This window comes from Hypanus sabinus, chromosome 11 (genome assembly GCF_030144855.1).
Source record: "Hypanus sabinus isolate sHypSab1 chromosome 11, sHypSab1.hap1, whole genome shotgun sequence".
In the NCBI taxonomy this organism is placed as follows: domain Eukaryota; kingdom Metazoa; phylum Chordata; class Chondrichthyes; order Myliobatiformes; family Dasyatidae; genus Hypanus; species Hypanus sabinus.
In genome coordinates, this window is record NC_082716.1 from 87,412,367 (window position 1) to 87,422,519 (window position 10,153).

A 10,153-nucleotide genomic window follows, 5' to 3' on the forward strand; every position below is an offset into this window, starting at 1 on the left:
GAGATCCTTCCCACGAATAATTAGCTTTGTAAGGTCTGGCTCTCAAATTGCCGCCTATACCGCCCCCATGCGGTACTCTGTAGTACTGCGGAGTTTAGCTAACAGATTTGACAACAGCACATCAACTGGCAGACACTGAATTTACAACCAAACAGTTGGAGTCATCCCTTTTCTCACTCTCCAAAATTATGGCAGCATAACGTCATAGATTTATAAAGTAAATTACAGCAGTGAATTATGTCATCCAGCCCATCATGCTAAATGCAGGTCCAGAAACAACTATTCAGCCTGAAACAAAAACAAGGGAAAATCTGCAGATGCTGGAAATCCAAGCAACACACACAAAACGCTGGAGGAACTCAGCAGGCCAGGCAGCATCTATGAACTGCCGAAGGATCTTGGCCCAAAACGTCGACTGTTCTCTTTTCCAAAAGATGCTGCCTGGCCTGCAGAATTCTCCAGCATTTTGTGTGTGTGTTGTTCAGATTAATGCCACTTCATTATCAAGTACTTCACATTATCAAGTACAGCAGAAATTGAAAAGGGTTGCTGCCACCACCATTCTTCTAGCCATTCAGTTCCAGATCCAGATGAGAGGGAGAAGCATGTCACAAGGAATAAAGGGAATTACTGAGGCACAAGAGAGAAGCTTGCCCGAGTGGATTGAAGAAGGATACTGGGGGGATGACAGCAGAGCAGAAAATGGCTGAAGTTTCTAGGTATAGTTCACAGGGCACAGGATAGATATGTCCCACAGAGGAAGAAGTTCTCAAGTGATAGGGGTAGGCAACTGTGGCTGACAAAGGAAGTTAAGGACTGCATAGAAGGCAAGGGAAGGGAATATAAGGTAGCAAAAGTGACTGGGAGTTGGATGATCGGGAAGCTTTTAAAATCCAACAAAAGGCAACTAAAAAAGCTATAAGAAGGGAAATATGAGGGCAAACTAGCCAGTAATATAAAGCAGGATACTAAGATTTTTTACAGTTGCATAAAGAGTGAAAGAAAGGTGAGAGTTGATATTGGACTACTGTAAAATTATGCTGGTGAAGTAGTAATAGCGGACAAAGAAATGGCAGATGAATTTAATGGGTACTTTGCATCAGTTTTCACTGTAAAAGACACAAGCAGTGTGCCAGAGGTCTGTGAGTGTCAGGGAGCAGGAGCAGGAGCATTGCTATTACAAATGAAAAGTTCTTTGCAAACTCAAAGGTCTGAAGGTGGATGAGTCACCAGGGTCAGATGGACTACATCCCAGAGTTCTGAGAGAGGTTGCTGAAGAGATAATGGATGATTTGATCATGATCTTTCAAGAATTACTTGATTTTGCCATAGTCCCAGAGAGCTGAAAGATTGCAAATATCACTCCACTCTTTAAGAGGAGAGGAATGCAAAAGAAAGGAAATTATAGACCAGTTAGCCTAACCTCAGAGGTTGGGAACGTGTCAGAGTCTATTATTAAGAAGAGGTTTTGAGGTTAATTGGAAACTACTGATAAAGTAAGTTGAAGTCAGCATGGTTTCTGTAAAGGGAAATCTTGCCTGACATATCTGTTACAGTTCTTCAAGGAAGTAACAAGCAGTGTGGACAAAGGAGAGGCAGTGGATGGCATTTACTTGGATATTCAAAAGGCATTTGATAAGGTGCCACACATGAGGCTGCTTAACAAGATAAAATCCTATGGCGTTACAGGAAAGATACTAACATGAATAGAGGAATGGCTGACAGGCAGGAGGCAGCGAGTGGGAATAAAAGGAGCCTTTTCTGGTTGGCTGCCAGTGACTAGTGGTGTTCCTCAGGGGTCAGTATTGGGCTAGCTACTTTTCACATTGTTTGTCAATGATTTCGATAATGGAACTGATGGCTTTATGGCAAGGTTTGTGGATGATACAAAGAGAGGTGGAGGAGTAGATAGTGCTGAGGAAGCAATACGATTGCAGCAGGTTTTAGAGAAATTATGGACAAAAAAGTGGCAGATGAAATACAGTGATGGGAAATGTATGATAACGCATTTTGGTAAAAGGAACAATAGTGCAGACTATCATCTAAATGGGGAGAAGATTCCAATATCGAGGTGCAGAGGGACATAGGAGTCCTCGCGCAGGACTCCTAGAAGGTTAATTTATAGGTTGTGTCTGTGGTAAAGAAGGCAAATGCAATGTTGCCATTTATTTTAAGGGGAATAGAGCAAGGAGATAATTATGAGCTTTTATAAGACACTTAAGAGAAGTGTTAAGTTTTGGGCCCCATATCTCAGAAAGGATTTGTTGTCATTGGAGAGAGTCTGGAGGAGGTTGCATAGGGATCTCATTGAAACTTACCAAATGTTGAAAGGACTAGATAGGGTGGGTGTGGAGAGGATGTTTCCTTAGAGGGAATAGCCTCAAAATTGAGGGGCAACCCTTTAGAATAGAGGGAAAATTTTTTTTTTTTTAGCCAATAAGTAGTGAATCTGTGGAATGCTCTGTCACAGACTGTGATGGAGGCCAGTTCCATGCTTATATTTAAGGTGGAATTTGATTGTTTCCTGATTGGTCAGGGTATCAAACGATATGGTGAGAAGGCAAGTGTATGGGGTTGAGTGGGATCCGGGATCAGTCATAATGGACTGGTGGAGCAAGCTCAATAGGCTGAATGGCCTAATTCTGCTCCTATGTCTTATGGTCTTATTCCTTCCCTCTTCTGGGAGAAACCTCTCTGATCCTTCTACCATTTCCCCCATCACCCCCATGTCGACTCCTTTCCTTTAGGTCTTACATTGCCCAAGTTCATCATTGCTTTCATACATTTCCACTGTCTTCCTGTTCATTTCAACCCCAGCTTATACTATCTCTCCTCATAACTACAATTCTCCAATCCTGGCCACATCCTTGTCAATGTCCTCTGCATTCCCTCCAGTGCATCCAAATCTCTCCTGTAACATGGTTTTTAGCCCACAGGAAAGAAGGAATAAATGATTCTTCAACCATGCCCAAATCCATTAGTGAAGGATAATTGGTATTAAATAAAATAAGTGGATGGTTTTATTTAACATAAGAATAGCAGTGGTTTTAATAAAATTGCATTTTTGTAGCACTTTCACAATCTCAAGATGAACTGAAGCTCTTCAGAGCCAATGAAGTCCTTTAAATTGCAGCAACACTTTCTGAATTGTCAGATCCGCAAACATTAATATGGCAATATCTGATAATCAGTTCCACAGTCATTGATTGAGGGATTCCGAGGAGGAGTCCTTTGAGCAATAAAGTAGGGAGAGAAACATTTAAAAAGGCCATCTGGCCCCTTGAACTTGCTCCACCATTCAATATGATCGTGACTAATCCTCAATCCTATCAGAATCAGCATCAGCTTTAATATCACTGGCATATGTCATGAAATTTGTTGTCTTTTCTGTACAATGCAATACATAATAATAGAATAGTCTGTGAATTACAGTAAGTATATATGTATATATTAAATAGTTAAATTAAATAAGTAGTGAAAAAATAGAAATAAAAAGTAGTGAGGTCGTGTTAATTCAGAAATTGGATGGCAGAGGGGAAGATGCTGTTCCTGTATCATTGAGTGTGTGCCTTCAAGCTTCTGTACCTCCTTCCTGATGGTAGAAAAGAGAACATGGCATGACCAGGGCAATAGAAGTCCTTGATGATGGACACTGCCTTTTTGAGGCATTGCTCCTTGAAGATGTCCTGGATACTATGGAGGCTAGTATCAATGATGGAAATTACTAAATTTACAGTCCCACCTACCCAGGTGAACCTTTGCTACAGTCGATCAGAAATATATCATTTCCATTATAAGATCACCAGAACTGGTCACAATAGTTGAAGAGTCACATTGAACATGCAATGAAATGTATTATTTGTGTTAACAACCCACCCCGCAGTCTACAGGTGTGCTGAGGGCAGCCCGCAAGCGTCGCCGTGTTTACAGTGCCAACATAGCATGCCCAAAATATTCAGCAAACAACACACAGCCAACTTTCCGGATAGACACAACAGCAAAAAAAAACCCTTCTTAACCCCCCCACCCAGCACCAAAAATCACTGGCCCTTGTCCTATGAACCAGTCAACCACAGTCCTTGACCTAGGGGATCACAGGTATCATCCTCAGTACCTGTGTCCCCAACCTCCACTCTCAGGCATCACTGTCCTTTGACCCCAGACCACTCTGACCTGGGCTCCAACTTCCAGCTCCTGACCCTAACTCTTTATTTACTGCCCCTGACCTCTAACTCTCCCTCATCACTGTCCCTAAACCCCAACCTGACCCCTAATTCCCTGCACTGTCCCAAAAACTATCATTACGGACCTACAAAAGACAGCTGAGTCTGAGCCATGACATCAACAGACATTGTAGGTCAATGCCATCTTGACTGGAAATGTCATCCCAGTGGCAAAAATCTCAGTGGCATGGTAGCATAGTGATTAGTACAACGTTTTAAAGCATCAGCAACCTAGGTTCAGTTCCCGCCACTGTCCATAAGAAGTTTGTACCTTCTTCCCACGACCGCAGGGGTTTCCTCCAATTGCTCTGGTTTCCTCCCACAGTCCAAAGATATACCGTTTGGTAGGTTAATTGGTCAGTGTAAATTGCACCATGAGTCGGCTAGGATTAAATCAGGATATTGCTGTGCAGTGTGGCTCGAAGGGCCAGAAGGCCCTCTTCCACATTATATTTCAAACAGTAAAAAATGACTGTTTATTCCACCATTGATGCTACCTGACTTGCAGAGTTCTTCCAGCATCTTATGTGTATTGGTCAAGATTTCCAGCATCTACAGAATCTCATGTCCTCCATTTTATAACTCTTATCACCAGCTTTTATCATCTGTCCCTAATGGCTTTTGAGAAAGTTGTGACAATTTGCTATCTCTGAAGAGTCCAGTCCTTCTGGTGAAGATGTCCCTACAACATGTGGGAGAGCAACCCAGTGTTCACATGCAGTGTTAATGAAGAAATGCCAGGATTAGGAAATCCTGAAGTTCCTATGCGCCTTTTTGCTTATTTTGGGGGTAGAACTTGTGGGTTTGGGAGGTGCTGTTGAAAGGAAGACATATGTAAATCTATCTTTAGAATGAGGTTGGCCTTCCCTCTTCCCCACTACCAAATTATATACCTACACCTCATTTACTCCTTCCAATCTCACCATGTCTTCCCTTTGCTTTTCTAGGGTTTGATGGGGAACTGGTCGGATGACAGCTGGAACTGTTGTTATCACTGGTGGAATACTAGCAACAGTGATACTGCTTTGTATCATAGGTGTGCTCTGTTACTGTAGACTCCAGGTGAGTTAGTAAGTGTCACTAACTGATGGCTGGAGCAACAAAATGCAAATGCACTTAAGAGTTTCGGAATTATGGATCAGGGCTTTGTAACACATTCCTTTCTGGCTGCTGGCTACATTATCTTTATGTTTGAAGCAGGACTATAGCACAGTTAGTCAAGCTGAAGGCCTGAAGGCTCCAGACATCCAGATTAAATCCTGACTTCTGGTGTTACCTATTACGGAGTTTGCATGTTCTCCCTGTAACCATGTAGGTCTCCCCTGGGTACTCTCATTTCCTTCCACATCCTAAAAACATGCAAGCCAGTAGGTTAATTGGTTGGTTAATTGCCCCTAGAGCATAAACAGTGGAATTCAAAGTTCAAAGTGCATATATATCAAACGATGTATATGTAACTATATATTACCTTGAGATTCATTTTCTTGCAGGCATTACAGCAAAAAGGAAATACAATAGAATTTTATGAAACACTATATATAAACAAAGACTAACAGGCAGCCAATTAGCAAAAGAAGAGAAATTGTGCAAATAAAAATAATACTGAGAACATGAGTTGTAAAGTTAGTCTATAGGTAGTAGAATCAGTTTAGTTTAGTGGTAATTGAAGTTATCCAAACTAGTTTAAAACCCTGATGGTTGCAGGGTAATAGCTGTTACTGATCCTGGTGGTGTGGGACCTAAGGCTTCTATACCTCCTGCCTGGTGGTAATAATGAGAAGACAGCACGTCCTGGATGGTGGGGATAATTGATGATGCATGCTACTTTCTTGTGGTAGCACTCATGTAAATATACTCAATGTTGGGGAAGGCTTTGCCTGTGATAGACTGGGCTGTATCCACCACCTTCTGTAGCCTTTCCATTCTTGGACTTTGGTGTTTCCATACAAGGCTGTGATGCAGCCAGTTAGGATACTCTCCACTATGCATCCACAGAAGTTTCTCAAAGTTTTTGGTGACTTGTCGAATCTACACAAACTTTTAAGGAAGTAGAGGCACTGTCATGCCTACTTTGTGATGGCACTTATTTGCTAGTCCCAGGAGAGATCCTCTGCTATGTTAATATGAAAGAATTTGAAAATTCTGACTCTCCTCATGACTCATGGACCTCCAGCATCTTCGTCCTGTACTCAAAAATCAGTTCTTTGGTTTTGCCGATGTTGAGTGAGAGGCTATTGTTGTGGCACCACTCAAACAAATATTCAAACTCCCTCCTGTATGGCAATTTGTCCCCACTTTTGATTTGGCCAACAACAGTGCTTTCGTCAGCAAACTTAAATAGCACATCAGAGCTGTACTTAGCCAAGCAATCATTTAGTATGGATTCCAGGTCACACTACAGGTAAGAGAGGATATGCTTCCTGACCAATCTCTTGAGGCACTTCATCACAGTGGATGTAAGTGCTGCTGGATGATAGGCAGTAGTTGAGCATTGGTTCAAGTTTATTCCTGAACTGCCACTCTGCACATGAGGTGGCCTCCCCAGATTTCATGCCTGGATCTCTGTACTTCTCTGGAAAGCTTGTCCTAAACACCATCAATCTTACCCTCAGCAAATTGTGAATGTTTTGCTTCTGGTAGGGGGAAGATTCTAAATGATTTTGTGGAGAGACACTCGTTCATTCAGGTCCTCTGATGAGTCCATGAAAATCACCCAGAAAACCAACTTGAAGCAGTCCCATAGCCATTCCTCTGTTTCCTGTGAACATCCCTTTATTGTCCTTACCTCTGGCACCTTTGGGGGTAGCTGATGGGAACATGGGGAGGAGAAGTCATTGGGAAAATTAATGGGAGTGGGATTGATCAGCATTGAATGGACTGTGTGAGCAGTGATCCAATTCTTGCTCTCCTTGTGTATATTTCACTTATTTCACAAACTGGGCAGTACCAGTAGCCAGTATTTTACTGCAAGAAGATAATTAGGCAGCCATTCTGCATAATTCCTCAAACAGCAAATAACCCCTGTTTTAGTGATATTGGTCTGGAGATCTTGTCAGGACTCCTTTTCAAGCTAACTGATTTCCTTCAATGTGTCCAACTGAGAGGACAGATTGAGGTTAACAGCTTGTCCAATAGACGCCAGTCCTGCTGCACTTCTGCACAGGAACAAAATGGCAGCCTGGACTGAGCACTGAAACAGCAGAGGTGAACCCACAACATCTGACACAGAAGCACAAGCAGTGCTGATACTTACCTACCGTCATTTTGGAGCTGATTTCAGATGTGTGAGACTTCTGCTGCATTTATAGCCAGCAGGACAATGGCTTGTGTCTCAGTGGTCACCTCCACGTTGAACATCGTCTGCTGTAGCCAGGAGCCCCAATACAGATCTGACTGTTTCTGCAGGTGAAGTCAGTAGCCCAAAAAGAGATCAAGGTTTACCATTCTCTTTTTTTTTAATCCCTCGGCCATATGTGCAGGCTCTTTTGAATTCAGAGAGTACCAGTTATAATGTCCCTAGGGGTGGCATAAGGAGATATTAAAGGCAGGGAAACCAAGATTTTGGGCAAAATGATGATAGGCAACTCCTTATCGAAGGGAGAGTCCAGCGAAGAAGCATAGGGAAGGAACTCCCAATGCACACTGGATAGCAAGTGAGGAAAATCAGACTTCTCACAAGCAACACACAACTTGGGAGGGCTGCAGGACAATCACAGTGAAAAAGTGAAATGAGCAGAAGCATGGAAGGAAGGCAGGTTTGAGATGCTGCTGCAAATATTCATTGTACCTGCACCTCGTCATGCTTGTGCTCCTAACAATAAACTTGAATTGACTTAAGTCAGGAGTTCACTACCTTTTTTATGTCATGGACCCCGACCATTGCTGAGGGGTTCCCAACCCTACTGGAGCCCAGGTTGGGAATCCCTGACTTAAATGATGACATAGCTAGCCTAGCAGTAAATGTAATCCAGCAAATACAAGGATGATTAATTACTGGGTGCTCATTTAGATCTGGATTGGAGAGATCAGAATGTTGAAGCTTATTTGGAGTGCAAGACGAGAGATTGACTGGAATATAGTCAGAGGGCTGTTCAGAATATGGAAGAGTACCACACTTAACAGGCCCTTCAGACCATAACACCTGTGCCAAATCCAATCCCTTCTGCCTGTACTTAATCAATACTCTGCCATTCCTCACATATTCATGTGCCTAACAGCCTGTTAAATGCCACTATTGTATCTGCTTCCACTAGCTGTGAGGGCTGATTCAAATGCCCACTACTCCCTGTGTGGGGAAAAAAGCTTGCATTGCACTTCTCTTGTAAACTTTGGCCCCCTCACCTTAAATACATGCCCTCTAGCATTTGCACCTGGGAGGAAGGTTGTTTTGGTGCCTTTATCAAGTCTTCCATCAGGCTTCTAAGCTCCACAGTATACAACCCAAGTCTGTCAATCTCTCCTTACAGTTCATACCCTTTCATCTAGGCAGCGTCCTGTTAAACCTCTTGTACATCCTTTCCAAAGCATCAGTGCCCGTCCTGCAATGAGCAACCTGAATTGCACACAATACTCAAACAACCAAAGTTTTATACAGATGCAACATGACTTCCTGACTCCTATAGTCAATGCCTAAACCAAAGAAATAGGGCATACCATACCCCTATCCAGTCATGTTTCCAGTTTCAAAGAACTGTGGACTTGGACCCCACGATCGCTCTGTATATCAATGCTGCTAAGGGTCCTGACATATACTCTCCCTGATTTTGCAAACTCCGTTGGTTTGCTTCTGGATTCTGAGTCCTCTCTCCTTTTCTTTTTCTTCTTCTCTCCGCCAGTATTATTGTTGCAAGAAAGACGAATCGGACGATGAGGAGGAAGTCTCAGATTTGTACTCTCACCCACGCTTTGCTTGCAACACCTGCAATGCACACTTTGTGGATGGATTGGTCACTCAGCTGCCCGCGCCAGTGGAGGCGAGCCAGGAGGCCGCGAGGGGTTCGTGCCCTGACTGCTCCCCACACCGCTCCCCCTTTTACATCCGGACCGCCGAGGAGATGCGCAACGGAGGCGAACGCATCTCCTACATCCCGGCCCGCTACAAGGAGCCAGGGCCACCCTTCAAAATGTCCTCACTCCAAGGTTTCCCGGTGTGCCACCAGAACACGGTGCGGGAGACGCTTGCGAGCGTCAGGGCTATAAGCACCGAGGTGTGAACTCTGGGCTGGGGGCATGGGGTAGGGCGGCGGAGATGGGGGGAGCAAGAGGAGATGGCACTATTTTTCCAATGCCAGGAAAGGGAAAATAAAGATTGCAATAAAGGAATTATACCTTTCCCAATTGTCAGTGAATAGAGAAGAGTGTCTGTCCTTCAGGAATGCAATCTGGGCACCTGGTTCCTTTCCTCTGAGATAACAAGAGATCAAACTACTCTTTGCTTCACTCTTGGGAATCTCGCATGTGTTTTCATGAACTTTGTGCAGGAATTTCCAACAAAAGGAGAAAGCAAATCAGTCCTCGATTTTTCAGAGGTAAAAGACATTGCATTTTCAATCATGAGGTTTGGAAATGGAATTAACAAAGTGGAATGGAATTTAATCATTTGAAACAAAAAATGGCACTTTTTCACCTGCTAATTCAGCCCACTAAAATCACTGCATAGGAGTAGGGGTTACATTCTGTAACCATAACTCACAATGTTAACCACACTGCACTTCTAGGATCATCTGATTGATACATTCCACCAAGGTGACATTCCACTCATCCCAGCCTGTGTACGTTGCCAACATGCTGCCAACAGCGAGCATCATGCCAGTTGCAGTAACCAACTCTGTAGTCTTTCCAATCTTACTCAGTTTGCCTTGTCTTTCTTCTCACCTGACCCACATCTTGCACATCTTTGGCATGAAGAAACATTGAATCCTATAGACCAA

At 43.3% G+C, this 10,153-nt stretch overlaps 1 protein-coding gene across 1 annotated transcript; it reads left to right on the forward strand.

Annotated features, from left to right (window-relative positions):
- Positions 1-5,192: 5,192 nt before the first annotated feature.
- On the forward strand, positions 5,193-9,436 carry LOC132401624 (protein FAM163A-like). The gene is made up of 2 exons (XM_059983644.1): positions 5,193-5,285; positions 9,059-9,436. Exons 1-2 carry the CDS (start codon positions 5,193-5,195, stop codon positions 9,434-9,436), a joined length of 471 nt encoding a protein of 156 aa, XP_059839627.1.
- The last annotated feature ends 717 nt before the right edge of the window (positions 9,437-10,153 follow it).

Excerpts from the sequence above, each read along its gene's own strand:
- LOC132401624 (XM_059983644.1), top strand. The coding sequence starts at position 5,193 with ATGACAGCTGGAACTGTTGTTATCACTGGTGGAATACTAGCAACAGTG. Across the intron at positions 5,286-9,058 it reads TCTGTTACTGTAGACTCCAG|TATTATTGTTGCAAGAAAGA; the intron begins GTGAGTTAGTAA and ends TCTCTCCGCCAG.